Genomic DNA, 23,736 nt, shown 5'->3' on the forward strand with positions numbered 1-23,736 from the left:
TAAATACAAGACTTTATTCGATAAAGCTGGATGTGTGGAGTATAATAGGAAATCAAATCAGCAAACAAATAATGGAAGTAGGGGAACTTTTTTTTTTAGGTGTCTTTTTTTTTTTTTTTTTTCTTGGATGACGGAAAGAATATTTGGCTAGATATTGATATAAAGCTACTGATATGTATGTGTGTGTGTGTGTGTGAGCGAGAGCGTTGATATATATATAATATTGAGTGTTCCTATAGTATGATGTTCGTCCATGAGCTATTGTACCATCATATCCTAAAGAAATAAAAAAAAAATTAATAATTCACGGAATAAAGATAGCTTCTATTATCTCTTTCTATTACTTGATCCATAGGTTGTTGTGTAGTTTCTTGTTCGTTGTTTTGATCTTGAGTTTGACCTTGACCATACCAGTCGATATTGTACCTAAAAAGAAAACAAAATGATGAATATTATGAATATTTATTATATATTATGTCTTACCGTGTCACCTTGGGTTTATCAGCCAAAATATTGCGTTGTAACTTATCAACCAAGACTTGAGGAGGAGGGTTTTCACGTAATTCTTCATCCGTGTATTCATTATTGACATAGTAGCCGATACGTACAAATTCTTTGTCATGATACAAGCAACTGAGTAGGACTACAGTGACTTCTAACAGATCTCGTTGAGGTAAAAGTTCTAGTTTAGGAGCATCGGCCTATGTAAACATTAACAAAAAAAAAAAAAAAAAAAAAGATAGGACATATATGTTAGTTATTACTTTTCTTTTATTGTTTTTTTTTCAGTTTACCGAAAAGATGAATTTGTTCACACCAACAGGAATAGGTCCCACCATGATGGAATCCAACACTTGATCGTATTGAGGGCTTTCGGCTGAACCTACATAGATCATTTTCCATTCCAGATCTTTTTTGAGTTTCAATATAAAATAAGTTAGACATAAAGAGATCTTTTTCATTGACGTAATAGATGTTTTTTTTTTATTAGTTTTATCCTTTTAATTTTTACCATCTTTTAATTCTGCGTTGCATTCAAAAGTGATTTCAAATTTAAATTCATTGTGAAAACCAGTAGGATTGTCAAGGACTTGGATGTTCAAGATATTCACCAAAGACATGATAGTGTAAAAAAGAATAAAATTAAACAAAGAGAAGAAGAAAAAAAAAAAAAAGGGAAAAAGAAACGCGGAAAAAGTTTCGTGCCACACGCGATGATTCAGGTGGAGAAAGAAAAAAAAATCAAAACAAAAAAAAAAAGTATAAAGGCTGCGCGAGGTATCGAATCCCCTCTACTCTTCCTTGGCTTTCATAACTGGGTTTTAATGAGCTCGCAGGTACCACTTCTTGATCATAGTGATAAAACTTGCCTGCTATTACCATGATTGAAATAGAGCTGACTGATGATTGGATAAAAAAAGGGATGATAGATGATTGAACAAGGAGAAATGATAAAGTGATGAGGAAGTAATTAATAGGTGATGATCATCTCATGATGGCAAATGAGAACGAAGACTATACTAGAGAATATGATTATATATATATATAGGATAAATATTTGATTGATGATGACACTCTCGTTGTATTGAGTTAACATTACTTATTATTTAATCATCACCAACTTTTGAAGTATGATGCTGGTGACATTATACTGTTCTATATAAATGACCACTCAGTTGAAAAAAGTTACCATAGCACTAAAGGTCAATGTCGGAATCTCAATTATCCGGCCAGTGGTAATTGTGCGGTGGCGGCTGGGAAGGTCTTTGATGCTGATTTTTTTTGCAATGAGGTATTGATTCTTCCTTTTCAAATCTAACCATGAAGTTCAGTGCTGGTAAGGATCATCATTAACTTGTGATATATCGAACAACAATCACTTTATTATACGAAACGGAATGGATGAATGAATAGATAGATAGATAGATAGATAGATAGATAGATGGATGGATGGATAGATGGATAGATGGATGAATGACTGACTATTGAAGGAAAAAAGGGGGAATCATAGGATGAACGTTATATACACCTATGACTATATATATATATGTGTATACAAAGGGGAATGGACTGGAAATGATTTATTGATATTTATTTTTTTTCTTCTCTTGTATTTCTTTTATATAGACGTTACTTCCTCCCGCAGAAAGTGCAGAAAGGCTCACTTCTCTGCTCCTTCTCACATTCGCCAAAAGATCATGAGCGCTCCTTTGTCCAAGGAACTCCGTGAAAAGCACAGCGTAAGTGATATATATATATATAGAGAGAGAGACAGATACATAGAAAAGCATGATATGGATTTACCTTCTCTTTTTGATAATTTAATGATAGGCTCGTGCTATGCCTATTCGTCGGGATGATGAAGTTACTGTTGTCCGTGGTACTTACAAGGGTCGTGAAGGCAAGGTTGTTCAAGTTTACCGTAAGAAGTGGGTTATTCACATTGAACGTATTACCCGTGAAAAGGTCAACGGTAAGTTATTATATATATTTCTATATTCTCATGATATTGATGATGATTACTTTTTTTTTTTTTTTAGGTGCCACTGCTCCTATTGGTATTCACCCCTCCAATGTTGTCATCAATAAGCTCAAGTTGGATCACAGCCGTCAAGCTGTCCTTGATCGTAAGGGAAAGAAGGAAGCTATGCAACAAGTAAGTCTACTATGATTATTTTGTTTGAATTTTATACTCATTTTTATTATTATTATATTATTATTATTATTATTATTTTCATTTATAGTAAATTCTATCACCATTTTTTTTTACGAAATAAAGAATTCCATATCTCCATTTTGTTTCAATAAATATATGTAAATCATCTGTTTTTAATTACAATCTGTTATTATTATTATTATATATATATGTGTGTGTGTGCATTTTAGTATTTTCGTTTTGACAGTTAACAACAACTGCAGACGGGTTTAAAGAACCGCTCTCAATTTTTTTGTACAACAAGCTCATCATCTGTTTTTTTTTTTCTCTCTGTTTCTTTCCCCCCTTTTTTTTTTTGCTTCCACTGCTTATTTTGAATTTATTTTATGGATCGTAGAAAAGAAGAATTAGAAAAGAAACGACAAAAGTTAGCTGAACTTCGAAGGGCAAGAGAAGAACGAAAAGCTATACTTGAAAGTCAATCTACTCAAACTCATTCTAGTACAACTACTACTACTTCGGTATGAAAAAGATGAAAACAAAAGAGCGCGTTAACTCATATATTTATTTCCATCTAGTCTTCAAGTGCTGGAAGAGATAGACGTGCTATTGATGATTTAGTTGCTCTTGTTCTAGGTGAACGTTCTTCAACTTCATCTAATGCTACTGGTGCTGGTTCTGACCGTGGTTCCGATACTGGTTCAGACTTTACTTCCTCACGTCCTACATCTGGTAACTACGGTTCTATTCCCAGTACTCCCGTTAGCAAGTACGTTAATATCAAAAAATCCATTCTTTTTTTTTATATAGATAAAAGAAAAATGATTTAATATTTTATTTTTTCTTTTCTTCTAGTGACCCTCGTTTATCTGTTGGTTCACAACCTATCATTCATACTCCAACTTATGTAGCCGAACTGACAGAAACACAAGCTTTTATTGCTGACATTCCCCCATTGGTAAAAAGGACGATTCAAATATAAATATTACGTACTTATTTATATCTTTTTATAATCAGGAACACGTGGTTTATAGTAAAGAAATCCAAACTTCTGAAGGTTCGTTTGATGTTCCTCAACTATCTGAAGAAGAAATTCGACAACAAATCATGGAAGAATTGGAAATCAAGGAAAAACAAAAACAAGCTCAATTGGAAGAAGAACGCAAAAGAGCAGAACAAGAAAAAGCAGAAGAATACCAAGGTAAATAAATTATTATTATTATAGATTAAGTTTTGATTATTTCTTCTTATATTATGACAGATCTGACGGAGGAAGAAAGAAAGTTGATTCTAGGTGCACCTGAATTCCTCGATTTTGTGGATAATTCATCCAAAATGGTGGAACGAGCATTGAACGAAAAATACGATTTTATGAAAGATTATACCCTTGGTGTCGATATCGAAAAGTAAAAAAAAAAAAAAAGATTTGTGAATCCATGGATTTATCTTTTTTTTTTTCCTTTTATAGTGATGAAAGCTCTGGAAAACGGGTGAAATATGTTTGCGAATTCTGGGATGAACGATGGTCAAAGAATAGATCAGTAACGGATGTAGATTGGTCATCAAAGGTTGGTTATCATTGAAACATATATATATTGTTGGAATTGACATGATTATTTTCCTTTTTTTTTTTTTTTTTTTGTTAGTATCCTGAGCTTTTGGTTTCATCGTATAATAAAAACCCAATGGCACCAAATGAACCTGATGGTGTAGCTCTTGTTTGGAATTTACATCTATTGGAACGACCTGAATTTATATTTCATTCGCAGGTAAAATCTTCTTGAATTGTATAAGAGGAAAAATGGATACATACTGATTGTTTTTTTTTTTTTCTCTCTTTTGATAGTCTGATGTTCTAAGTGTTAGATTCAGCAAATTCCATCCAAATTATGTTATTGGTGGTACATATTCTGGACAAATTGTTTTATGGGACACTCGAGCGAAATCATTACCTGTTTTGAAAACACCTCTCTCAGCAGGTGGACATACTCATCCTGTTTATTCTCTACAAATGGTCGGTACTCAAAACGCGCATAATCTTATCTCCGGAAGTACAGATGGTTTTATTTGTTCTTGGCAATTAGACATGTTAGCCCAACCACAAGTAAGAAACAATGTGAACAAATACGGATATTGAATCTAATTTAACCGTTCCTCATTTTCTTAGGATTATTTGGAATTACAACATGCTGCACATAATAAGACTGAAGAAGTTTCTGTAACAACTGTCGGATTTCCTGACAACGAAACGACTACTTTTTGGGTGGGAACAGAAGAAGGCAATGTATATCAAGCGAGCCGTTATGACAGTGCTGGAAGGTAATCATTCTTCATATATATATATTCATATATATTGACAGTCAATCATTTTTTTCTTTTCCTTTTCTTATATATATATAGTAAAGCTGGGATCAATCAATATGATACTTATCGCGGTCATTATGGTGCTATTACAGGTCTTCAATTCCATCCTTTATCTGGTCCTGTAGATTTCTCTGATCTGTTTTTGACTTCATCTGTGGATTGGACTGTCAAATTATGGAGAGCCAAGGTAAGGAGAGGGAAAAAAAAAGATAATAAATTTTTGGGAAATTGATTTCCTTTTTATATATATATAAATATAGTCAGCGTCTAAATCATCAACACAAGCTACACCAATTGCACCTTTGTATTCTTTTGAACACTCTGATGATTATGTTTATGATGTGAAATGGTCACCCTCTCATCCTGCATTATTTGGATCTGTTGATGGCAACGGTCAATTTGATTTATGGGATTTGAATGCCAATACTGAAGTAAGTTTTATAAATATACCAGATTAAGAAATATTCAATGATATATTTATTTATCCAAACTAGGAACCATTTGTTAGTACACCTGTGGGATCCGGGAAAGCACTAAACAAGTTAGCTTGGGACAAGGAGGGTCGAAAAACTGCTATTGGTGCCAGTGATGGTCGTGTTTATGTTTATGATATTGGCGAGGTAAGACAAAAATTGATCTGAAATCAAAGTTTTAACTTTTTTTTTTTTTCTTCTTCTTCTTCTTATTTTTCTATCATAGATTGCTAGACCCAAGGCGGATGATTGGCATTTATTACAAAAGAATATATCGGAAATGATCTCTAATCAAGAAAACCTTACGAAATAAAAGAATTCTATTTTTATATATCTTTCAATGATCTTGTGTCCCTTTTATCATTTGTTTACTTTTTGTTTCAGCCTTTTTTGTGTTTTTTTAACTCTTGGCGACTTTTTCTTTTTCCTTCAGCTGAGTAGTTAGATGGTAACCTGGAATTCTTGGCTCGGCTTAGTATATTCAATTAGTTAGTATCAATGTGATTACCCTCAATGCGAGTTTCTAATCTCCAAATTGGGATATTTTATGCTTGGTAACAGTTACTTATTTTTTGATATAAATTTTTTGATATAAAAAAGAACTTGATTCAATGATTTTCATTGAGTTTATTTCATTGTATTGATCTTTTTCTTTTTTTAATAAAATAAAATTATGTCAAATCCATCTGTACCTAGTGGTCATGAACCTTTATTGGAATATCAAGAACCAGACAAGAACATCAAAGTCCATCAAGTTGAAGGTGCTGTTACGAATCATTATGATGATGATGATGCTACGAGACTCGCTAAACAACAACAACAAAAGGCAACGAATAAGGCTGCTGTTTTTCGACAAATCCGGATGTTTGCTATGATGATCATCATTGACATAGGATTACCTCTTGCTTTATACTTTATATTGGAGATGTATACTAGCCAATTGATAGCCTTGATTGTGTCAGGCATTCCTCCTTTACTCCATGTTTTAGTTACCTTCATCATCAAACGACGAATCGAAGTATTGGGTTGTATTTGTGTCTTTTCTTTTATTCTCTCTGCCATCTTGAGTTTGATCAGTGGTAAAAAAAAAAAAAAAAAGATTAAAAAAACGATATATATGTATTATTTTTAATTAAATACATTATTTTTCGTTACAATAGGTGATGCTCGTCTTGCTCTTCTTCGTGATTCATCAACCTCAGCAGTGATTGGTACCGCGTTTTTAATAACATTGATTCCTATTCATACGAAATGGTTCACCATCTATCCATTGACTTTCCTTATCGCTCAACAAATGTTGTCTGAACTCCCTCCCAAGACTTGGATGGATCAATATGGAGTGCGTCATAGTCTTCCCGTTCCTGAATTTTTTTGGACTTATTACCGTGGTTTTCGTTTACACAGTCGTTTTTGCACTGCAATGTGGGGAGTGGTACTTTTGACAGAATTTACAATTAAAGTGATCATGATCGAAGCTACTAGTTTATCTGTCGATCAGATCGTACTGTATGGTACTATTATCAACGTCAGCATCCTTGTCTCCTGCGCTACATTTTCTGTCATCAGCACAATCTTTATACGGAGAAAATGTGCTACTTTTATTACTGAATGGTTGAAGGTAAATGATTATACTAATCATCACACCGCCACCGATGAAAATGTATAGCCCTATATAGTGATTCTTTACCTTTTTTGTACATCTGTAATATATTTTCTACTATATATATCTTTTTTTTTCGAAATACAATAAATCTAACATATCGAGCTTATATGCTATTGATTTCTATTGTGATTGTAAGTTGTTGTTATATATATGCTGATCTTGCACTTTTGGATTTTTGAGGCCAGCAGCATGTCTAAATTTCTTTTTTTTATTTTCAATCTCTTTCTTTTTGCTTTACATTTTTTTTCCCGCTCTTTTTTCTCACAAATATAGATCTCGATTTTACTTTAATATAGAAAAAGAAAATACATTTACCCTATTTGACGATAACAACAATAACTCAAATTAGAGAGTATGGACACAACAACCTTGGATAAAAACAAAGACCATCAACAAATAGCTGCTATCTTGGTGGTGGGCTTCCATCATGCCTACGGTCCTGTGGTTGAATTTTGCCATCCTCCTTTACCTCAACAACCTCAAAATGATCAAACCTCTTTAGAAAAGTTGGAATTACCAGAAGACTGGAATTTCTTACCTTTTCTTGCTTTACCAGGTAAAACCTTCTTGTATGAATCAACTTGAACTCACTCTTTTTTTTTTTTTTTGGTGGGTTTTGTAGATGGAGCTCATCAAAAAGACGAAGACTTTGCTTACTTTCATTTACCTCCTGTACCAGGTTGGTCTGTTGCTGAAACAACCTTATTCGGTATATCATGTAATCGTCAAATAGCTACCAAGGTAAGGAACACCATGCTACTTAGTATGTTTTAATGACTATTGATTTTTTTTTTTTTTTTTTTTGGCTTCTATTCTCCCTTAGGATTTACTGGTTACAACACCGGATATTACTCGATCTATAGTACAAAAAGCTGTTGTAGTCCTTGCTCGTCAGGTAAGATCAAGGATGATATAAGGAGGGGAATTGATAAGTAAAGAGACTGTTTATATATTTACATTTTTGTTTTTTATTATTGGATGATCATTGTCTGTAGCCTATCTTTGGCCCTCTACGACAAAAGTTGGCTGTGATTACGGCAGCTTGGTTTAGTCAACGAGATTTTACACAACTGGGAATACTATACGTAAGTACTATTCTTATAAGCAGGAGAAGTAGTGACTTGTTCGATTCACTATCATATTTCATTTTAGAATCTATACAATAATTTGACAAATACCTTTTGTGGACCAATTGATGATTCAACTTTGTATATGGGCACTTCACTGCGGGAACTCTTACACAAGTTTAAATACAAGACATTGATTTTATTGAAACTGTTACTACTAGAAAAAAGGGTAAGAGAATGATAGTGTTTTATGGAAGAAAGAGAAAAATGATGGCTTATATATATATATATATATATATATATATATATATATTTTTGAATAGATATTATTTTATGGCTATCCAGTAGAAAGACTATGCACATTTGAATATTCCTTAATATCTCTTGTGCCTGGTAAGTAAATGGAAGGAAAAAACACGTGTTCATTCTCTGCATATTGATATGTTTTTCTTTTCTTTCTTCTTCTTTTTTTTTTTTTTTTTTTATTCGTAGGGCTACTACGGTCATTGCAAGACTCTGGAGCACCTGAACTTGATATATCCAACGATGATTTACAACAAATAGAAGCAAAAGAATTAGAAAATGGAAATAAAGCCAGTCTATTACGTTACATGGGATTACCTCTACGGGTGTTTGAAAAGGTAACACTTTTTTTTTTTTTTTTTTTTTTTTTTTTTACTTACATTATTATTATGTTTTATTAGGGCTCATTCTTCCAACCTTATTTACCATTGCAACAAATCAATATGTTATCTTCCAGTAATACCAAGTCATATGTTGTTGGAACTACGAATCAAATCTTTTTTCATCACAAAAGTGATATTAACATCGACGTCTTGGTCAATGTAGGTGATGCGAATAATACAATGAATAAAAACTGATTTTTTTTTTCTGTCTATGGGATTCTAGGTGGAAAATGGTACATTGGAATTCTATGATCAAAAATTGGCTTCTATAGTGCATCCAACACTTGCTGATAGAAGGTGGATGGAAAAGATTGTCAAAGTGGTTCATGATACTTGGGATGACAATGATCCTGCTAGACCGATGCAAAATACTTATCTTGGATCTGATGATTATCTTCGTGCTCGCTTTGAAGAATATGTGTTATCTTTATTATCAAGTACAAAACATGCTCAAGATACGAATGTACTTGCATCCATCAATGGAACAGCTTTGGCAGGAATGGGTTCAGCGGATGCATATTCTACTCAAACAACAGAAGATGTGATGCTTGATGATGACAAAGGTAAAAAAAAAAAAAAAAAAAAAAAAAGAAGAGGAATATTTATCACGATGACTTGAAAAAAAGGGGGAAGGGGAGACTGAAGAGCGGCGTATTGACTCTTTACGTATATGCATCTATTCATGCATCTATTTAGAACGAAATTATGTATTGGACTATGGTATCAAATGGTGGATAAACTGGAGAGAAACTGTCAATTTCAAACTTTGGAATCAATATACAGATCACGAAATATATGAAATTGTGGAACCTGGGTAAAGAAATGCAATTAAAAACGGTGATAGTTAACTAAATATTTTTTTTTAATATGAAATTATAGTCATCCTGGTATGGGTCATATATCTATTGTAGACATTCAAAATACGTTATCAAAGTAAGTAATGCTTAGGAAAAAAAAAAGGGGGGGATGGAGAAATCCAAGAATCGAAAAAAAAAATAGACTAAGAAAAAACAAACAACAAAAACCTAAACTCCTTTATGCAAATCGTAAGTCGTTTTCGAGATTTACAGCTCCGCAATAACTTGGGGCCTTTAGGCAAGACACTATCCAAGGCAATGTCAGGTGGTGCAAAAGCAGTATCTAGTGGTCGTGTCAGATTATTACGTGGTGTAGATGCTCTTTGGAATGATTTACCATCATATGATCATAGCACTTCAAAATCTCCATCTCATCAGGACCCTGGTAGGTAAAAAAAAAAAAAAAAAAAAAAAAAAAAAAGGTGAAAAGGGGAAGGGCGGGAAACGAGTGGCAAAAAAAAAAAAACTCTGAAATTCACATGTTTTTTTTTAGATAATGCGAATCAAAACCCTATTCACGCCCATACATCCAACAGAAACGATTCATTCTCATTATCATCACCACAACGACAGGATGAATCTGCGGAAACTACATCCCAGCAAGCTAGTCGACTTTTTTCCAACTTTTCCACTTTTTTATCAAGAAAGCAAAAGGAGTTTACTTTAGCCATCGAGGTAGGACTAGAATAAATTGGAAAAGAATGAAATTAACCTTCATGTATGTTTTTATTTTGTGATATTAGGAATCTATTCAACAACCACAACAACAACAACAACAAACTTCCTCTGCTGGAAAACAAAATCAGTTACGTCAAGGATCTGTATCGCCTCCGGTAGTGATGATCAGTGACGATGATAGCAGTTCGACTTTTGTGGATGTAGCAGCAATGTACAACAACAAATCAAACAAGGAAAAGATCTTGGATAAGACTCTGAGCGATACTAGATGATCTTTTTTAGTTTTTTTTTTTAGCTTCTATTCCAATAAAAAAAAAAAACTTGATATTCCAATTTCGTTTTTTTATGATTTAACGTATTTTATTGAGAAATGATCGTATCGAATCGAACTCTAAAGACTACAAAATAGGAGAATAGACAAGGCGTTCCAATTTGATGGGAAGAAGGAGTCATGCGTAATCCTCATGAACCTGTTTTCTTTCTTTATATAGTTTGACAAATGACTGTTCGGACGGGTGTTACACTGGACAATGCCTTCCCCCTAGAAATGATCACGTTTGAGTGGGAAAACAATGTCATTATCTCCTTTTTTCTTTTTTTTATTGTGCTCGTTGATATAAAAATACATGACCAACTTTTTTTTTTCTTTTTTTATTCTTTTTTTCATAACATTCTATTGTTTAAATCATGTTGACAGCTTCTACTATTGCTTCTTTACCCAAACAAACCATGGTCAACATGGGTATTGAAACACCTATGGCCAAAAACAAAGAAGATGTAAGAATCAAAAAAAAAAAGATCTTTGATTGACCAATTTTAATGATGATGATGATAGATTTTATTGGAACCATTTCAATATCTATGTGCTTATCCTGGTAAAGATGTCCGTGCAAAAATGATTGATGCATTTGATGCTTGGTTACATGTACCAAAAGATAAATTAGTCGTCATCACCAAAGTAATAGAAATGTTACATAGTGCTAGTTTATTGTAAGTGTATTGTATCATGTCATGAGTTCTCCCATTCATATCTTTTTTTTTTTTTTTTTTTTTTTTTTTTGTAATATATAGAATTGATGATGTTGAAGATGATTCAGCTTTAAGAAGAGGTGTACCAGCAGCCCATCACCTTTATGGTGTACCTCAAACTATCAATTGTGCCAATTATGTCTATTTTTTAGCTTTATCTGAACTTGTCAAATTGAATAATCCCAATATGGTGAAAATTTATACTGGTAGAAAAGCCAAAAAAAAAAAAAAAAAAACTCTTATCATGACTCATTTTTTTTTTTCAATACATATAATTAGATGAATTACTCAATCTTCATCGTGGTCAAGGTATGGAATTATTTTGGAGAGATACTTTGACTTGTCCTACTGAAGCTGAATTCCTTGAAATGGTCGATAATAGTAAGTAAAAAAAAAAAAAAAAAAAAAAGGAAAATCATGCACACTTAAAACACCGCGCTGATCTTTTGGTCTCTATCATGTTAGAAACTGGTGGCTTGTTACGCTTAGCTGTCAAGTTGATGCAGGAAGCCAGTGATGAAGACATGTAAGTACAAAAAAAAAATCGATAATAAGGGATGATGTTGAGAAGAGGAAAAAAAACGGCACAAGTAAACTATTTTTATTTATTTATTTATTTATTAGGGATTGTACGGGACTAGTGCAAAAGATTGGGATTCATTTCCAAGTACGAGATGATTATATGAACCTTCAATCCAATACGTATACTGACAACAAAGGATTTTGTGAAGATTTGACAGAGGGTAAATTTTCATTCCCTGTCATTCATGGTATTCGTAGTGATCCCAACAATCGTCAACTCTTAAATATTTTACGTCAACGCAGTGAATCAGTGGAATTAAAACAATTTGCCTTGCAACTTTTGGAAAAAACAAATACTTTTGATTATTGTCGTCGATTCTTGATGGATATGGAAAATCAAATGAGGGATGATATCAAGGCTCTTGGTGGTAATCCTAAACTTGAAAAAATTGTCTCTATGCTTAGCGTACCTTTATAATTGTCACATTATGAATAAAAAAATTTATTTATTATTCAACTTGACTCTTCTCCTTTTTTGTGTTACTATTTTGACGTTTTTTTTTTTTTGTGCCTCCCTTTTTCTTATTTTGGTATGTTTGTATTCCAATAGTGATTTGTTTGTTTTTATATGTAATCCATTTCAAATGCCGTATTCTTATAACAACTGCAATCTTTTTTTTTTTTTTTTTTCGCACACTTTTTTTTTTTAGTTTGTTTTCCCATCCCCACTTTTTTTTTTCTTAAAAGATAAGATCGTTTTCTTTGATTCGTGATTTTTACTATTTGAAATCATATCCAATCTACCTCTGATGACTACTGCCACTTCTCCTTTATGCTCTTTCTGTAATGGTGATCATGCTGCCTGGAATTGCCCTAAACGTCATCGACCTAGATAAAAAAAAAAAGGTCATCTTTACGTATTTATTTCTTATCATTGTCTTCATTATTATACCGGTAACATATTTCCCAATATATTTCATGTCCAATTCATATTGATAATAAACTAGACATCAATTCTTCTATTATCCTAAAAATCATCAGGTTACATTTTTATTTATTATAAAACATATCTATCTATATTTATTCTATACTATATGATTACAAAGCTACACGATCCAAAGTCACGATTTCTTGATGAATGATCAACCTCATGGAAGAACAGTAACTAGATAATCTTGCCGAAAAGATATTCCTAAGATGATCCACTACTTGTTGTTGTTCCTTCGCTGTTGGTAAGATACATGTTGGATAAGTGAAACTGAGAAGTGAATATGGTTGTTGTCTTGTTGACATCAGTTGTTTTTCTTGAATTTGTAACTTGACCCATACCAATGGAATATTTCCCAAGCAATTGACACGCGGTTCCCATTCATCAAAGATGTCACCTACTTGGTGACACACGTACACCATAGGATACTCTAAAAGCCAGCCTGTCAACGCGACCATGAAACAAGGCAAGTTGGATACCATGAATACCTTTTCGTCATCTTTGTCGTTGGTGATAATGGACGTTTTTTCTAGTTGCTCCACATATGGTTGCAGTTGCTCTTCTAGAAATTCTTGTAGATCATCAGGTACCTTGTCCAACTAAAATAAAAAATAAAAAAATAAAAAATAATAACAAAAAAAGAATCCTAATAAGTGAGGCAAATAGTACTGTTCTTACCTTGAATGGTATCTTTCCTTGAACATCAATATAACAAATCTCCTTGACTGAACTATGACAACGTTCTAGTAACCGTTTCCGATGGCCAATAAATGTGTAACGATCTGTAAACTGTAACAATATCAGGTCACGTCCATCCTTATGCTAAAATAAGAAAGAGAAAAAAGTTAAGTTTAAAAGTAACTTTCATGGTCATGTTTGGAGAATACCTTACGTAGATGTTGAAGAAGCTGTTTTGCTTGATTTGGAGTAAGGTGATAATCAATCAAATGAGTAGTGCTGAACAATAGGAATGAGTAAGAGTGTCATATTATGGTGCTATATCATATTTACCGAAGACCAAGAGCAACAATGTATAAAGCTTATAAAATGAAGGAATATAAGACAATAGGAAAAGGTAATTTGTATAATAGTTTTTTTTTACCTTGAGACAAATTGAATAAAACAGAAGGTGATAATCTTGTGTGTTTAAAGCATAGTTTGACAATTGTATCAAAAGGTGATTGCATAGGAAGACAAAAAAAAAAAAAAAAAAAAGAGAAAAGAGGTAAAAAAAAAAAAAAAAAAAAAAAAAGAAAAATTGTTCAGTTGAAATCAAATTTATCCAAGCTTTTTTTGTACACCGAATAACATTCACATGAAATTTTGTTTTTTTAATTTTCTTCTTCTTATTATTTTTCCTTGTCTACATGTATTCATTTTCATAACTACTTCTATCATCTCTTCCTCCATTTTATCACTATTTCATTCCTTTTTGTTTCTTCTTTAATATCACATATCTATGTCTCTACCTGTTATTGATAGTGAAATCAGTCAACACCACAATAAAGATAATAACAACAGCTTAGATCAAGGTATCTCACCTCCACCTTCACCTCCACCTATTCATTCATTATATACAGAAGGTCATGTTTATCCATCGCTATCAGGTTCCATCTTATCTACACGCAACAATAAAACCTCCAGTATCAACCAAACCAAGCTAGACCGAAATCAATTTCTTTTACAACCCAAACAATCCATGCCAACAAAAAAGGATGATCCAAGCCATCAAGAACCAATAACAAGACGACAAAAATTCTATGGATACATGCGACAATTGATGATCTATTTACTGAAGCAATTGATGAAGAAGAACAATCTTGCCTTGGTGATCAATGGGATTCATCAAGTGTGGCGTGCACGGTTCTTCATGGTACATACTGTTCGAACGACTTATCATGTATTGACCTCTTATCCTTACCATCAAGCCTATCGAGAAGCTTGGATGATATGGGCGCAAATTGTCAACTTGGTTTTCTTCATTGCAAAAAAGGAACAACTCTCGGTCCACACCTTAGCTTCCTTTAGAAATTTGGAGGATGATATCAAGTCACTTTCTTGGATAAATATCATGATGGTGGCGCGTATGTATTTGTCTCATCTTCAGGGCTTACTTCGATTGGGAATACGAACTGGTGTACGTGCTTTGAGACATATAAGTGCTTGGGAATCCGTTGTATTAGCTATCACCTCTGTTGCTTTGACTCGATCGTTACAAAATCCAAGTCATTGGATGTAGATAGGTAAGGTTATCTGACTTTATCATTTTATTGTTCCCTTTCTGATGATTAATATTTATCTATCTTGGGCAGGTTTACTATCCAATCTCTTATTATTCTTATTGTTACTTTCCTTATTCATCCTCTTTTATTTTATCACTCCCTTACTTCTTGTTCCATCTTTTATCCTTATGTTTACCCTCCCTTTTTTTTTTTTTTATCATACCAAAAATTAGTAGATCTTGAAATATAGTTTTTGTACCTAATAATAAATAATGATTATTATTCTCTCTGTGATATGCAAAAAAAAAAAAAAAAAAAAAAAAAAAAAAGAATGATGTGAATGATGATGATCATGTGTATGATGATGATGATTAATATGTATGATGACTATATGTATGGTGTTGCGATATGTTATCTTCTGTTTATAAATAAAACTTCAGACGACCATTGTATATGAACGGATCTCAAAATCAAAAAGAATGACCAGAGTAGATTTCATCACTATATAAATGTGGGGCAGGTGACCCCCGCTCTCTCTCTCTTTTTTTTTTTTTTCGTTCAACTATAGTCCTATATTTGGTATAACAAACTAAAAAAAAAGAGATCAATGTAACATATATATTGAAAGTGACGCTATATCATCATCTCCGCCCAACAAGGTACCTTGTGGAGTTTTCAAAAAAGATTGGATCGTTTTCAATTTCCGTAAGGACTTTTAAAAATACTTTGATTCTACTGGTACATTCATGTATGAAAAGATTTTCCATTTGGCTAGAATCAAGAACATCGGAACAATCTCATTGTTATAGATTGAGTTTAATGATGACAACGGGATGATGGATAAATAAACTATTTCATTGAATGTCATTACTTGGTTGTTCAAAAAAAAAATAAAAATAAAAAGTTTAATGATGATTTCATCTTCATCTCTGATGAAACAGGAAGTGATGAGTCTCGTGGTCGTACTTGATAGTAACTTTATCATTGTCTTTTATGAACATAAAAAAAAACATAAAACGAGTTTCTATCAATTTAGTACTTGCATAAAAAAGGGGAGATCATCATAGGTTCCACTTAAGGCTAGTAAGATAGCGTTGTTTGTAATGGTTTATAGATTATTAGTCTTCTCTCTTGGTAACCCGAGTCTATGATAAACCAAATGAAGCAAGTGGTGGTACAACAGATGTCATTGTCAAAAAAAATACAAAAATATAAATAGTGGACATCCTGTCACTTGCTTCTTTTTTTTTTTATCAGTATAACAAATCATGTCTTCTTTTTTTTCTGCCATTCTTAAATATTGTAAACGATCTGTGTCTCCTCAAGATGATATTGTGGCAAGAGTAAATACAAATAGCACCACTACTACTAGTACCAGTAGCGATAGTTTTAAAGTGTCCTATGGCAAACATCTTAATGATCCTATGCGTATCTCTGATCGTCCTGATATGATCGGTCAATTCAATGATCCTATGAGTATCGGCAAACAATATTCTACTTCCGTTGGTCATGATGTAACTTTTACTGGTGCTTAATTATTACTTTATAATACCCTCTACTTTCCACCTTATATATATATATATATATATCTTGTTACTTTCCCTTTGTAAATATTTCTTTATCACCATTGTATATATTTATCCATATCAACCTTCTCTCATCATTAAGAATAGTCGCTTACCTTCTTTTTTTTTTCTGAATAAGATCTTTTTTTTTTTTAAATATCAAGATGATGATCATTTTAATCGATGATCATACTCAGGAAACCAAAAATACAGGTTCCAATTAGGAAGGAGGGGGATAATGTATCGACTTGTCATATTTAAATCACATTGAAGAACAAATCGCATGATGGATGGATGGTCTCGGAGAATGAATTGGTGTCATAAAAAAAAGGTTGGCTCCCCAGAATGTTTTATGACACTTTTCTTTCCTTTATTTTTTTTTTTTCTTTTCAAAAAAGTTGAATACTAACTTTTTGTCAGTCGTATTCCTCTTTCTTTTGCTGGGTCGTTTTATCTATTTATTTCTAGAATCAATCAGTTTTTTATTCTTACCACGAGAGATGGCTCAAGTAAAACAAAATTGGATGGTGACACAACTGTATGTGGATGAATAGAGGAATGTACTTCAACTGGATATTGATGATATTATAGGAATTGGAATGGAAAATCAAAGGTAGATCAATGACACAGAATTAAGTATGACTTGATAAATAGGAAAGTAGTCAATAGTAACATGATATCATGTTGTCTCTATATTTTTTTGTTTCTCAAAACCTGTTTTTTGTTTCTTTCTTTCTTACTTTGCCTAAAAATCAATAATAAAAAATCTATATTATTCACCCAATCTTTGATTCATTGTTTAATATATAACGTGCTCTTTTTTTTTTATTGTTTCCTTTTGTTTTATGTATGCATGTGTATTGTATGTGAGGGTCCTTTTTTTTTTTTTTTTTTTGAATCTCATTCTCTGCAAATAAAGTTTTCTTTTCTCAACAGACAGGAGTCTAAATAAAGAAAACTATCTCAAGACAAGTACCTATTAAAAGTACCGTTTGTGTCACTTTGTTTTATCAATTAACAATATCAATATTCCGTAGAAAAAAAAAAAAGATGATAGACTAAGGATGATTGTTTTGATGATGAAAAGGGAATCATGAATATAGGTATATGCATAGATCTACACAATAAATAAATAAATAATAATAACAATAAAAAAGAAAGAAACAAAAAAGAAGTTATGCTGTAGAGAATAGGAGAAGAATCAAAGATATTTTCTTTTTTGAGAAAAAGAGACCCAAAAATAGAGTCATCATGATTTATTCCATATATTCTATAGAGATAAATGTAACTTGTCAAACTAACACATGATTATACTATATTGTTTTATTAAATGGATTGTAAAAAAAAAAAAAAGAAAAAAAAGAATACTATGGTAAAACATCAAAATACTCTCAACAAATAGAGAGTATTTTTTTTTTTTTTTTTAAAAAAAGGGAAAATATGAGGTATGGAGGCAAAATAAGGAGGGGGTGTTTTGAAAAGATGAATGTAAAGCAGAAATAAGGAGGAGGGCAATAGAAAATAAAATAAAAATATGGATGATCAAAATGCAGACAAAGACTAAAGGTTAATCCTTATAACACAAAGGCAATACCAGCAACAGCAGTCAAGGCCATCATAGTCTTAGTAGTCAAATCAAAGTTCATACGAGAAGCATCACCAGTAAAGATAGAACCACCAGAAGAAGTAGGACTGGAACCGGAAGCAGATCCAGACTTGGAGAGTGCAGTAGAAGAAGCAGCAGGTAAGATGGAGATAGGAATGTCCAAAGGAGCACCATTGGCGATAAAGGAAACCTTGTAACTACCGGGAGTTACAGTAGTGGGAATATTATAGTTGACAGAATGTTCGTAATAAGTAATGTTACCATTTTGATTGGCAGAATTAGAAGACTTGGATACATCAGCATTAGTAGCAATAACCAAAGTAGTATTGGAACCAGCAGCAGTAGAACTCAATTGAATGTTGAGGGTAATACCTATAAATAAATATATAATTTTAAGTTTAACACGTTCCTTTTTTTTTTTTATATATATATAGATAAATATCTATAAATTTAATAAATTTATCACTTTACCAGTGGTATCAACGTCTTGGAATATACGGTATGTACAGGGAAGAATTTGTTGAGCTACATAGGGGGAGTTGGGAGTAGGAGAGGTAACGTTGAAAATACCAGTAGGATTAGGTACTTGAGCAGCTACAGTAGCAATAGCAGATACAACAAAAGCAGCAACAGAGAACTTCATATTATAGGTATGTAGATGATTAAAATAATAAAGAATGGGGTATGATAAAGAAAGAAAAAAAAGAAAAAAAAAAGAAAGAAAAGAGAAGCTTTTTTTTTTTGTCGCGCTCTTTATACAGGGGAAAAAAAGTTTATTGCCAATATATTTTTTGGCGGAGTCCCGCTTGATTTGGGTAGCACACACATTTTTGTATAGACATGCAAGTCTCCAATCAAACAAAAAAAAAAAAAAAGTACCAATTGGAATAGAAAATGATTGACCATATTTGATATTTTCAACTATTTATAAATTGTTTGAAAACAGTGTTTTCATATATATATATATCTCTTCTACTCTGTTGTACCTTATCACCTTTTTCACTTCGTTTTGCGGTGTTGAAACTCTTTTTTTTTTTTTTTGTTACATCCTTCATGATATTAACAAACTATAATACATTATATCCTTTTTCCATTTTCACTCAATATTTGTAACAAGACCCTTCATCAAAACTTTATTCGAGTTATGCCTATATTTCTGTGATCCATCTGTCATCCGCTCAATTTAAGTTATTCGATAATAATAAAAAGTAATTTTTATTGATGTATGTACACTGAGAATGAGATGAAAGAAATATACAAATGCAATTTTTTTTTCTTTCTCTGTCAGTGCATCATGTAACCGAGTCATAAAACTAAGTAGTATGTATATCAAAAAGGATAATAAAAAAGAAGAGAGAATGGAAGAATAAAAATAAAAAAAAATAAAAAAAAGGATGGGTGAAAGGTCTCAGCACTAACTACGATCATTAAGAAAAGTATGAAGGGAGGGTTGAATAACTAGAGAATAAATATATAAAAAAACAAAAAAATCAAATCTAGATAAGTAACTTTTCGATTTGGTTCTTGATAGACAAAATTTGAGGCTTCAAGTCAGAGGCTTCATTGGTGGTGATGGAAGTAGAAATAACAGAGCGAGAGACACCACAAGCACGGCCGAGAGCAGTCTTGGAAGGAACAAATACATAAGGGACGTTCTTATCTTCACACAACAAAGGAAGATGCAACAAAATTTCAAGAGGTTCAGTATCAGCTATATATATATATATATAAAAGAAAAAACGTTAATAATAGTTCATTCTATATGTATATAACTATCACTTTTTTTTTCTTGTTTTTTTTTTTCTTGCTTCAGAAAGACTAATCGATATCATGTTCATAAGAATGTCTATTGGACATGTTCTTCGATATTTGGGTAATCGCTCATCCTTTGCAAGAAAAAAAAAAAAAAACCAACAAGAAACAAAAATCCATGTTTTCTTTTTTTTTTTTCTTTCTATGTACTTACCAGCCATGACAATGAATTCAGAGATACCACGGTTAAGGGTCTTGGTGGCTTCGTTAGCACCCTTCTTCAATTGCTTGTAATGAGAGGCTTGTTGGACAAGATCCAAAATAGTGTTGGTCAAAGCAGCATCAGCAAGAGGGAAAGCTCTAGGATTGATAGACTATACATATATACATATAAAGTATAAATAATGAGTATATTTATATCGAACAAGGATCTCGCAAAGATAATCCTATATTAGACACTTACCATGATGGAATAGAGGACAAAAGGTAAATTAAAAGAAAGAAAAAGAAAAAAGGGAAAAAAAAACACGACTGAATAAATATACAGTCGGAAAGGTAAAGAAAAAAAATTTTTTTTTTCTTTCGAGACTCTAACAAAGTCTACAGCCAATCATTTTACAGGGCACTGCTGAGAACTAAACTCTTTTCCCCCCACCCTCTCTTCCAAATCCAGTGTATTACTTTCTATTTTCTTCTTTCTTTGCACTTACTTATCCATTTTATATATAAAAGGCGCCGACTTTTTTTTTTTTTTTTTTATCATTATGCCTATTTTTGGTCGTACGACTCGATTGTTCTTCCGAGGTAGCATAGTAGCTCTCCAGTTTGGTTGTTTTGTCCATCTTTTCAATCAACATGTAGCAGAATTGACTTTTGTAAGAGAAAAATAACACTTGTAGGAAAAATGATTAAAAGAATGTTTTAACTTTTTATTATTTAGTGTGTAGGTCCATCCATGTTACCAACTTTCAATATGACGGGGGATATTATGCTTATAGAACATATTTCACAACGCTTCAAATCCTTGCAAACTGGAGACGTGATCGTTTGCATTTCACCTTCTGTCCCTGGTCGTGCCGTTCTCAAGCGTATCATTGGCATGGTAAAGAATAAATTGATACGAGTTCTTTTTTCACTCAACATTTTTTTTTATTATATAGCCTGGCGATAATATTTGTGTAGATCCTACAGCACCAGATCGGAAATTTCTTGATGTAAAACAAAAGCAAAGTATCATCCAATAACAGATATAGATCATTGATATATTGTCTATGTATATATGTTGCATGTAGGTCCCTGAAGGACATGTATGGATTGGTGGAGATAATCTCAGCAACTCAACGGATTCTAGAGAATATGGACCAGTGGCTATGGGCTTGATACGTGGAAAAGTCATTGCAAGAGTAAGGCCCAATCTTGTTTTGCTAATTTGTACATTCATCATAATATATCTTTTTTTTTTTTTTTTTTTTTTTTTAGGCTTGGCCTGAATTCAATTGGATACGCAACGGTCTTATACCAATTGATACAAAAGATAATTGATAGATGTTATTTTTTTTTTTTTTTAGTCTTATATATATATATATATATATATATATATATATATTGTATAGTTATGCATTATTTATTCCCATCTACCTTTTTTTTTTTTTTTAAATATAGAAAGTATTGTTTTAAATTCTTTTGATATCCCCCCTTTTCCTTTTTATCTGTACAAAATAAACATTTTAACATTCATATTAGAAAATACAAGCATACCCACACACACAAAAAAAAAAAGAAAAGATATTCAAAAAGCAATCTACTAAAAAAAGGTCTTTATTGATTTTTTTGTTTCTTATATCTACGTCAAGACAATAATAATTAAAAGGTAAGAAGAGAGAGAGAGAGGATATATATACTAACTAACCTATGATGTGGATGGTGATGAAGAGGATGAAGCTTCTGTTGCTGATGAAGGTGGCGGTGCTGTAGTCAGTAAAGTTTCGGCGGCACGGTTCAAATCATGTCTTGATGATATTAAGGCATTTGCAGCAACATCCCTTGAACAATGAGGGAACATTGAAAGTAATGCATCAATGTTTTCAGACGATGGAGGTAACTATTGTAATAGGGAAACATTCTGTTATTTTATTGCTTCTTTTCCTTTGCCTTCATTTTTTTTTTAACATTCCTATTATAACTTACGTCTACTTGATTTGTATTTCGTTGTCGAACATGATTGCTGGAATAACTAGTGGATGATGAAGCGCCAATTATCGTATTGGATGATGGTCGTGATAGGTAATTAGAGGATGATGGAGTAGGTGAGGTTGTACCAAGAATAGGAAGAATGTAATTGGATGCAAAAGAACGAAGCCAACTTGGAAATCTCCAATCTTTCATATTGCTACCATCAAAATTATAGAGAACTCCAGATAATAATCCATAAAGAGAGGGTACAATCGAAGAAGGTAATTGTAATAACAGTAGCTGGATGAAGAGAAGAAAATCAAAGAAGGATCAATAATAATATTAAAACTATATATATATATTACCTGAGCTGCAGCTGCATAAACATATGACTTGTCAGTCATTGTTATTTTCATCAACACTGGAACTTGGTAAGTTGAAGGGACAATAAGATGGTATTGATATAAGATGGCAAAGATCAATGCATAACTATACAGGATAATAAAAAAGAAAAATAAGTTTGAGATCATGTCAAATACGAATAAAACCGTCTATCACTTCAGTCTATTATCGCTTACGGTCCGGTCAAAGTAGATCGAGAAGTAGCACCCAAGGTCAATCCAGTCACATGATGAAGTAGAGATGACATAACAATAGAGATAAACGCCAAAGCCTAACAATCAAGTACATATAAATGATTGATTAAAAAACCTTCCTTACTCGTTATCATTATTTTTTTTTTTTTTTTTTTTTTTGGGTGTATGTCCTTACGGCAAATTTCGAGCTACCGTATCGTCTTTCAATAATGCGTAGTCTGTATATCAACCAAGTGCCTACAATTGCCGAGCCAATGCTGGGAAAAGTCCATTGTGAGGAGATTGTTCGCCAGAACTATAGAATAAAGAATTCAGAAAGAGAGATAATGAGTTATGACTTCATCCATTACTACGCGTATTCTAATAGTCATTATTTTTTTTCCTTCTTACCGAATTATGTAATGGTATATGGTTAGCTTCATATAGACAAGATATTGCCGAACAACTACCAATGACAGTAACTAGTACTTTTGTGACAGGAGCATTGCGAAATCCTAATAGTTGAATGATATCATGAAAAGAAAGAGTGAGAAAAAAAAAAGATAAAAAAAAAACAGTAGATGGAAGCTAGTATTTAGAGTCATTGATAAATATTATACTGAATATGATGTAAATGGATATTTACCAGTAAGACCGATTGACATGATAGGATTCCAAGTTATAGGATGAAGGAAAGAAAATAATAAAAGGAAACAAGTACTATTGAGAAAAAAAAAAAAAAAAAAAAGCGATGAATTCATTTTCTGTTTGAAGTTGGCCCTGTTTTTTGAATTCAGCCAGCGATTATCTTCTCTAGTGGAAAAATTCTTCCATTTTCTGTTCTTTTTTTCTTTCTTTCTT

At 32.3% G+C, this 23,736-nt stretch overlaps 12 protein-coding genes across 12 annotated transcripts; 7 read left to right on the forward strand and 5 right to left on the reverse strand.

Annotated features, from left to right (window-relative positions):
• Positions 1–113: 113 nt before the first annotated feature.
• Positions 114–1,172, reverse strand: BX664DRAFT_324799 (histone chaperone). Its single transcript, XM_051543913.1, has 5 exons — positions 1,013–1,172; positions 795–910; positions 484–701; positions 345–426; positions 114–276 (listed from the first exon to the last, which is right to left on the reverse strand). Exons 1-5 carry the CDS (start codon positions 1,119–1,121, stop codon positions 259–261), a joined length of 543 nt encoding a protein of 180 aa, XP_051403013.1. The 5' UTR covers positions 1,122–1,172; the 3' UTR covers positions 114–258.
• Positions 1,173–1,920: 748 nt separating this feature from the next.
• On the forward strand, positions 1,921–2,837 carry BX664DRAFT_275076 (translation protein SH3-like domain-containing protein). The gene is made up of 4 exons (XM_051541266.1): positions 1,921–2,240; positions 2,332–2,473; positions 2,541–2,656; positions 2,745–2,837. The coding sequence occupies exons 1-4, from the start codon at positions 2,013–2,015 to the stop codon at positions 2,745–2,747; spliced, it is 489 nt and encodes a 162-aa protein (XP_051403014.1). The 5' UTR covers positions 1,921–2,012; the 3' UTR covers positions 2,748–2,837.
• Positions 2,838–3,009: 172 nt separating this feature from the next.
• On the forward strand, positions 3,010–5,806 carry BX664DRAFT_377948 (WD40-repeat-containing domain protein; the record flags this gene model as incomplete). The annotated part of the gene is made up of 13 exons (XM_051548802.1): positions 3,010–3,177; positions 3,235–3,425; positions 3,512–3,614; positions 3,674–3,857; positions 3,918–4,062; positions 4,125–4,224; positions 4,303–4,425; positions 4,503–4,760; positions 4,824–4,975; positions 5,057–5,207; positions 5,281–5,451; positions 5,515–5,640; positions 5,720–5,806. The coding sequence occupies exons 1-13, from the start codon at positions 3,043–3,045 to the stop codon at positions 5,804–5,806; spliced, it is 1,926 nt and encodes a 641-aa protein (XP_051403015.1). The 5' UTR covers positions 3,010–3,042.
• A 360-nt stretch (positions 5,807–6,166) lies between these two features.
• On the forward strand, positions 6,167–7,159 carry BX664DRAFT_258964 (uncharacterized protein; the record flags this gene model as incomplete). Its single annotated transcript, XM_051540567.1, has 2 exons — positions 6,167–6,572; positions 6,654–7,159. The coding sequence occupies 2 exons, from the start codon at positions 6,167–6,169 to the stop codon at positions 7,157–7,159; spliced, it is 912 nt and encodes a 303-aa protein (XP_051403016.1).
• A 235-nt stretch (positions 7,160–7,394) lies between these two features.
• Positions 7,395–10,799, forward strand: BX664DRAFT_324811 (transport protein Avl9-domain-containing protein). The gene is made up of 13 exons (XM_051543914.1): positions 7,395–7,712; positions 7,779–7,897; positions 7,980–8,051; positions 8,152–8,241; positions 8,309–8,452; positions 8,547–8,616; positions 8,716–8,864; positions 8,928–9,068; positions 9,133–9,472; positions 9,606–9,723; positions 9,789–9,842; positions 9,961–10,151; positions 10,260–10,799. Exons 1-13 carry the CDS (start codon positions 7,511–7,513, stop codon positions 10,454–10,456), a joined length of 1,887 nt encoding a protein of 628 aa, XP_051403017.1. The 5' UTR covers positions 7,395–7,510; the 3' UTR covers positions 10,457–10,799.
• A 249-nt stretch (positions 10,800–11,048) lies between these two features.
• Positions 11,049–12,516, forward strand: BX664DRAFT_291912 (geranylgeranyl pyrophosphate synthase). Its single transcript, XM_051541962.1, has 6 exons — positions 11,049–11,221; positions 11,280–11,434; positions 11,516–11,679; positions 11,753–11,854; positions 11,939–11,999; positions 12,098–12,516. Exons 1-6 carry the CDS (start codon positions 11,132–11,134, stop codon positions 12,471–12,473), a joined length of 948 nt encoding a protein of 315 aa, XP_051403018.1. The 5' UTR covers positions 11,049–11,131; the 3' UTR covers positions 12,474–12,516.
• A 577-nt stretch (positions 12,517–13,093) lies between these two features.
• Positions 13,094–14,170, reverse strand: BX664DRAFT_346820 (uncharacterized protein; the record flags this gene model as incomplete). The annotated part of the gene is made up of 5 exons (XM_051547535.1): positions 13,094–13,582; positions 13,662–13,805; positions 13,871–13,940; positions 13,995–14,022; positions 14,086–14,170. 5 exons carry the CDS (start codon positions 14,168–14,170, stop codon positions 13,094–13,096), a joined length of 816 nt encoding a protein of 271 aa, XP_051403019.1.
• Positions 14,171–14,337: 167 nt separating this feature from the next.
• Positions 14,338–15,461, forward strand: BX664DRAFT_324827 (uncharacterized protein). Its single transcript, XM_051543915.1, has one exon. It carries the CDS (start codon positions 14,443–14,445, stop codon positions 15,220–15,222), a length of 780 nt encoding a protein of 259 aa, XP_051403020.1. The 5' UTR covers positions 14,338–14,442; the 3' UTR covers positions 15,223–15,461.
• Positions 15,462–18,178: 2,717 nt separating this feature from the next.
• Positions 18,179–19,138, reverse strand: BX664DRAFT_324829 (uncharacterized protein). Its single transcript, XM_051543916.1, has 2 exons — positions 18,848–19,138; positions 18,179–18,748 (listed from the first exon to the last, which is right to left on the reverse strand). The coding sequence occupies exons 1-2, from the start codon at positions 19,017–19,019 to the stop codon at positions 18,345–18,347; spliced, it is 576 nt and encodes a 191-aa protein (XP_051403021.1). The 5' UTR covers positions 19,020–19,138; the 3' UTR covers positions 18,179–18,344.
• Positions 19,139–19,564: 426 nt separating this feature from the next.
• BX664DRAFT_324831 (ribonucleoprotein-associated protein) lies at positions 19,565–20,669 on the reverse strand. Its single transcript, XM_051543917.1, has 3 exons — positions 20,592–20,669; positions 20,343–20,502; positions 19,565–20,087 (listed from the first exon to the last, which is right to left on the reverse strand). The coding sequence occupies exons 1-3, from the start codon at positions 20,592–20,594 to the stop codon at positions 19,873–19,875; spliced, it is 378 nt and encodes a 125-aa protein (XP_051403022.1). The 5' UTR covers positions 20,595–20,669; the 3' UTR covers positions 19,565–19,872.
• A 206-nt stretch (positions 20,670–20,875) lies between these two features.
• BX664DRAFT_324833 (mitochondrial inner membrane peptidase complex catalytic subunit) lies at positions 20,876–21,693 on the forward strand. Its single transcript, XM_051543918.1, has 5 exons — positions 20,876–21,003; positions 21,069–21,230; positions 21,289–21,342; positions 21,421–21,531; positions 21,608–21,693. Exons 1-5 carry the CDS (start codon positions 20,893–20,895, stop codon positions 21,668–21,670), a joined length of 501 nt encoding a protein of 166 aa, XP_051403023.1. The 5' UTR covers positions 20,876–20,892; the 3' UTR covers positions 21,671–21,693.
• A 236-nt stretch (positions 21,694–21,929) lies between these two features.
• BX664DRAFT_383181 (uncharacterized protein) lies at positions 21,930–23,612 on the reverse strand. Its single transcript, XM_051549103.1, has 7 exons — positions 23,522–23,612; positions 23,287–23,390; positions 23,072–23,191; positions 22,879–22,973; positions 22,666–22,789; positions 22,316–22,600; positions 21,930–22,229 (listed from the first exon to the last, which is right to left on the reverse strand). Exons 1-7 carry the CDS (start codon positions 23,538–23,540, stop codon positions 22,038–22,040), a joined length of 939 nt encoding a protein of 312 aa, XP_051403024.1. The 5' UTR covers positions 23,541–23,612; the 3' UTR covers positions 21,930–22,037.
• Between the last annotated feature and the right edge of the window lie 124 nt (positions 23,613–23,736).

The sequence above is a fragment of the Halteromyces radiatus genome (genome assembly GCF_025201355.1).
Source record: "Halteromyces radiatus strain CBS 162.75 chromosome Unknown BX664scaffold_2, whole genome shotgun sequence".
NCBI lineage: Eukaryota > Fungi > Mucoromycota > Mucoromycetes > Mucorales > Cunninghamellaceae > Halteromyces > Halteromyces radiatus.

Coding starts and splice junctions, on each gene's coding strand:
- BX664DRAFT_291912 (XM_051541962.1), top strand. CDS start 11,132: ATGTTGACAGCTTCTACTATTGCTTCTTTACCCAAACAAACCATGGTC. Junction 11,855..11,938: donor CCTTGAAATGGTCGATAATA/GTAAGTAAAAAA, acceptor CTATCATGTTAG/AAACTGGTGGCTTGTTACGC. Junction 12,000..12,097: donor GAAGCCAGTGATGAAGACAT/GTAAGTACAAAA, acceptor TTTATTTATTAG/GGATTGTACGGGACTAGTGC.
- BX664DRAFT_324831 (XM_051543917.1), bottom strand. Junction 20,088..20,342: donor TGAATTCATTGTCATGGCTG/GTAAGTACATAG, acceptor ATATATATATAG/CTGATACTGAACCTCTTGAA.
- BX664DRAFT_275076 (XM_051541266.1), top strand. CDS start 2,013: ATGAACGTTATATACACCTATGACTATATATATATATGTGTATACAAA. Junction 2,241..2,331: donor AACTCCGTGAAAAGCACAGC/GTAAGTGATATA, acceptor ATTTAATGATAG/GCTCGTGCTATGCCTATTCG. Junction 2,474..2,540: donor TACCCGTGAAAAGGTCAACG/GTAAGTTATTAT, acceptor TTTTTTTTTTAG/GTGCCACTGCTCCTATTGGT.
- BX664DRAFT_324827 (XM_051543915.1), top strand. CDS start 14,443: ATGTCTCTACCTGTTATTGATAGTGAAATCAGTCAACACCACAATAAA.
- BX664DRAFT_324829 (XM_051543916.1), bottom strand. CDS start 19,019: ATGAAGTTCTCTGTTGCTGCTTTTGTTGTATCTGCTATTGCTACTGTA. Junction 18,749..18,847: donor CCAAGACGTTGATACCACTG/GTAAAGTGATAA, acceptor ATTTATTTATAG/GTATTACCCTCAACATTCAA.
- BX664DRAFT_324799 (XM_051543913.1), bottom strand. CDS start 1,121: ATGTCTTTGGTGAATATCTTGAACATCCAAGTCCTTGACAATCCTACT. Junction 702..794: donor TGAACAAATTCATCTTTTCG/GTAAACTGAAAA, acceptor ATGTTTACATAG/GCCGATGCTCCTAAACTAGA. Junction 427..483: donor GATAAACCCAAGGTGACACG/GTAAGACATAAT, acceptor TTTTCTTTTTAG/GTACAATATCGACTGGTATG.
- BX664DRAFT_324811 (XM_051543914.1), top strand. CDS start 7,511: ATGGACACAACAACCTTGGATAAAAACAAAGACCATCAACAAATAGCT. Junction 7,713..7,778: donor ACCTTTTCTTGCTTTACCAG/GTAAAACCTTCT, acceptor TGGGTTTTGTAG/ATGGAGCTCATCAAAAAGAC. Junction 8,617..8,715: donor CTTAATATCTCTTGTGCCTG/GTAAGTAAATGG, acceptor TTTTATTCGTAG/GGCTACTACGGTCATTGCAA.
- BX664DRAFT_383181 (XM_051549103.1), bottom strand. Junction 23,192..23,286: donor ATATACCATTACATAATTCG/GTAAGAAGGAAA, acceptor TTTATTCTATAG/TTCTGGCGAACAATCTCCTC. Junction 22,230..22,315: donor GAAATACAAATCAAGTAGAC/GTAAGTTATAAT, acceptor CTATTACAATAG/TTACCTCCATCGTCTGAAAA.
- BX664DRAFT_324833 (XM_051543918.1), top strand. CDS start 20,893: ATGCCTATTTTTGGTCGTACGACTCGATTGTTCTTCCGAGGTAGCATA. Junction 21,004..21,068: donor ATGTAGCAGAATTGACTTTT/GTAAGAGAAAAA, acceptor TTTATTATTTAG/TGTGTAGGTCCATCCATGTT. Junction 21,231..21,288: donor TCAAGCGTATCATTGGCATG/GTAAAGAATAAA, acceptor TTTATTATATAG/CCTGGCGATAATATTTGTGT.